Consider the following 2,201-nt stretch of genomic DNA (forward strand, 5'->3'; position numbering starts at 1 on the left):
GGGCAGCCCATGTGCTAACTGAGCTGTGTTTGGGGTCCCCCTGGGCTCGAGGGGGCCGCCCTCATTCTCGCCCCGTCTCTCCTCTCCCTCCCGTTCGCACAGCTCTCTCCCGGCCTCCCCGCCGGAGCCGGGCGCTGGCCAGCGGCCTCCGCAGCGCTAGCTAATTGGGGAGAGAAAGGGCCCGATTGTCTGCGGGCGGAAGAGCGGCGTGGGCGGCTGAAAGAGCCGGAGAAGGTGGCCAGCTCCGCCCGGCAGCTGCCGCCGGGGCCGTTTGCAGATTACGTCAGCGCCGCGAGCAGGGGCCGGGCGGAGGGGAGGCCCGGCGGCCGCCCGCCCTGGGCCCTGACAATGCGGTCATTGTCGGCCCCGAGCGCCGTCCGCGCTGGGTGAAGGCCGCGCGGGCCTCTGACCACGGAGGCCGCTCGCCGTCCCCCGGCTGTCCCCTCGCAGCCAGGGAGGCCCTGCGCTGCAGGCCGGCTGCTGGGGGCTGCGGAGGGGACAGGGCAGGCCCGGGCGGGCGCGTGGCCTAGGAGACGCCCCGTGTCCTGAGTCCCCGGCCGCAGGGTGGGCACCTGGCGGAGCCCTGCCCGGAGCTCGGGCCCAGCGGTGGCCTGGGCCACAGCACCTCGCTGCTGCTCCTGGGGCCGCCCGCCCTCGGCATGGCCTCCGGCGCCGCGGGGAGCGCGGGCCCCGACCCCCTCATGGTCCTGCTGGTGATCATCTTGCTGGCGCGCTTCCTCCTGTGGTCCTGCCTCGGGAGGTACATCGAGTACAGGCTGGCCCGGCGGCACCAGCCCCCCAAACCCAAGGAGGACTAGGGCCTCTCCGAACGCTGGGCACGTCCCCTCCGGAGGGCGCTGTCCCCGAGATGCCAGACCCTGAGTCCGAAGGGGCCGGGGGCCGTGGAGCAGGGCCGGCAAAGGACCCCGGTGCCCCACCCACGGCAGAGCGGACGATGGCCCACCTAGACGGAGCGGGGCTGCCCCGATCACGCCCTCCATCCCACGCCCACGCTGGGGGGTAGGGGGGCCCCCGCTGCCCGCCTGCCACGGCCCAGGCCCCCTGGTGGAGTGAGTGACCCGGGGTAGGTCTCGCTTTAGGACGTCCTGTGCTTCCAATTCTTTGTGAACGTGTTTGCAGAAGGAGGTGGGGGTGAACCAGAGGGGTTGGGTGGGGGGCACAAGAGCAGATGTGACCACACCACAGCCAGCCCGCCACCAAGAGTCACCCCCCGTCTCCGTCACCTCCTGCCCCCCTGCCCGAGGGATGAGCAAGTGCAGGCAGCTGCCTCGGTTCCCCCAACAGAGCCCTGGGAAGAGGTTTACTTGGGGCGGGAGAACCTGACGGTGGAGCCGTGAGGCTGGCGGGAAGGGAAGTGGGGGCAGAGGAAGATTGAGACTGACCTTCCAGGACACACCGCACAGTCTGTCCCTCCCACGTCCCTCCTGGAGGCCGGTGACCTGCGGGAGAACCGGCCCCTTCGCCACGTTGCTGTGGCCCTGGGCTCGGGAAGGAGCTCCCTGGTGGGTGCGTCCTGTGTCCCTGGGGCCGTGGGCCCCGTCGGTCTGACACGGGGACGTGCGATGGGGCTCTGGGCCGGGCGGTGTCCGCTGCAGGCCGGGCGGCGGGGAGCTGGAGACAGAGGCCCGGCATGTGGGTGGCCGGCGCGTCCAGGAAGCGGAGCCCGATGAGAACTCAGGGGCCAGGGCGTGGGGGTTCCGGTGCCAATGTCGGGAGGAGCCTGCACTGCCGGTGACCGCGGGCACAGCCGATTCCGACCTGCGCTCTCTTGGCAATAAGCCGCGCCGTGAGCACGCCAGCTGCCGGAGTACGCGTGCTCTCCCTCACACTACCGCAGGGTGAACGGGGGCCCGGACTGGCCACGGGGGTCAGGCAGGAGGGTGGCCGTGGGGTGTTCCTGACCGCTTCACCTCCCTCCCTCCCCTACTCCCGGGGAAACCTCAGGGGGGTGTCCCGTGCACAGTGAGCCAGCCGCCCCTCCCCCCGGCTCCCCAAATGCAGCCCGTGCTGCCCCTCCTCCGGGCGCGTCTGGAGCTATTCCGGGTGCTTTTGAGCAAATAGAGCAGTCTTCTCCCCCTGCTGCCCCTTCCCTGTGACTGTAGACTTCCTCCTGCTCTTCTAGCGCCCAGATTTTTTTTTTGGGGGGGGGTTTCTATTTATTTCTATGATGAGCATTTTTT

The 2,201-nt window shown here is 70.2% G+C and overlaps 1 protein-coding gene across 2 annotated transcripts; it reads left to right on the forward strand.

Annotated features, from left to right (window-relative positions):
* Positions 1 to 549: 549 nt before the first annotated feature.
* SMIM38 (small integral membrane protein 38) lies at positions 550 to 1,439 on the forward strand. 2 transcript variants are annotated; one of them, XM_036428300.2, is made up of 2 exons: positions 550 to 604; positions 640 to 1,439. In XM_036428300.2, exon 2 carries the CDS (start codon positions 660 to 662, stop codon positions 816 to 818), a length of 159 nt encoding a protein of 52 aa, XP_036284193.1. In that variant the 5' UTR covers positions 550 to 604; positions 640 to 659; the 3' UTR covers positions 819 to 1,439. The 2 variants fall into 2 exon arrangements, with proteins under 2 accessions (XP_036284193.1, XP_045433679.1); XM_045577723.1 differs by having other exon boundaries at positions 558 to 599; positions 635 to 1,439.
* Positions 1,440 to 2,201: the final 762 nt, after the last annotated feature.

The sequence above is a fragment of the Pipistrellus kuhlii genome, unplaced genomic scaffold, assembly GCF_014108245.1.
Source record: "Pipistrellus kuhlii isolate mPipKuh1 unplaced genomic scaffold, mPipKuh1.p scaffold_m20_p_9, whole genome shotgun sequence".
NCBI classification, from domain to species: Eukaryota; Metazoa; Chordata; class Mammalia; order Chiroptera; family Vespertilionidae; genus Pipistrellus; species Pipistrellus kuhlii.

Bases quoted from the DNA above. Each gene is read 5' to 3' on its own strand.
- SMIM38 (XM_036428300.2), top strand. From the start codon at position 660: ATGGCCTCCGGCGCCGCGGGGAGCGCGGGCCCCGACCCCCTCATGGTC.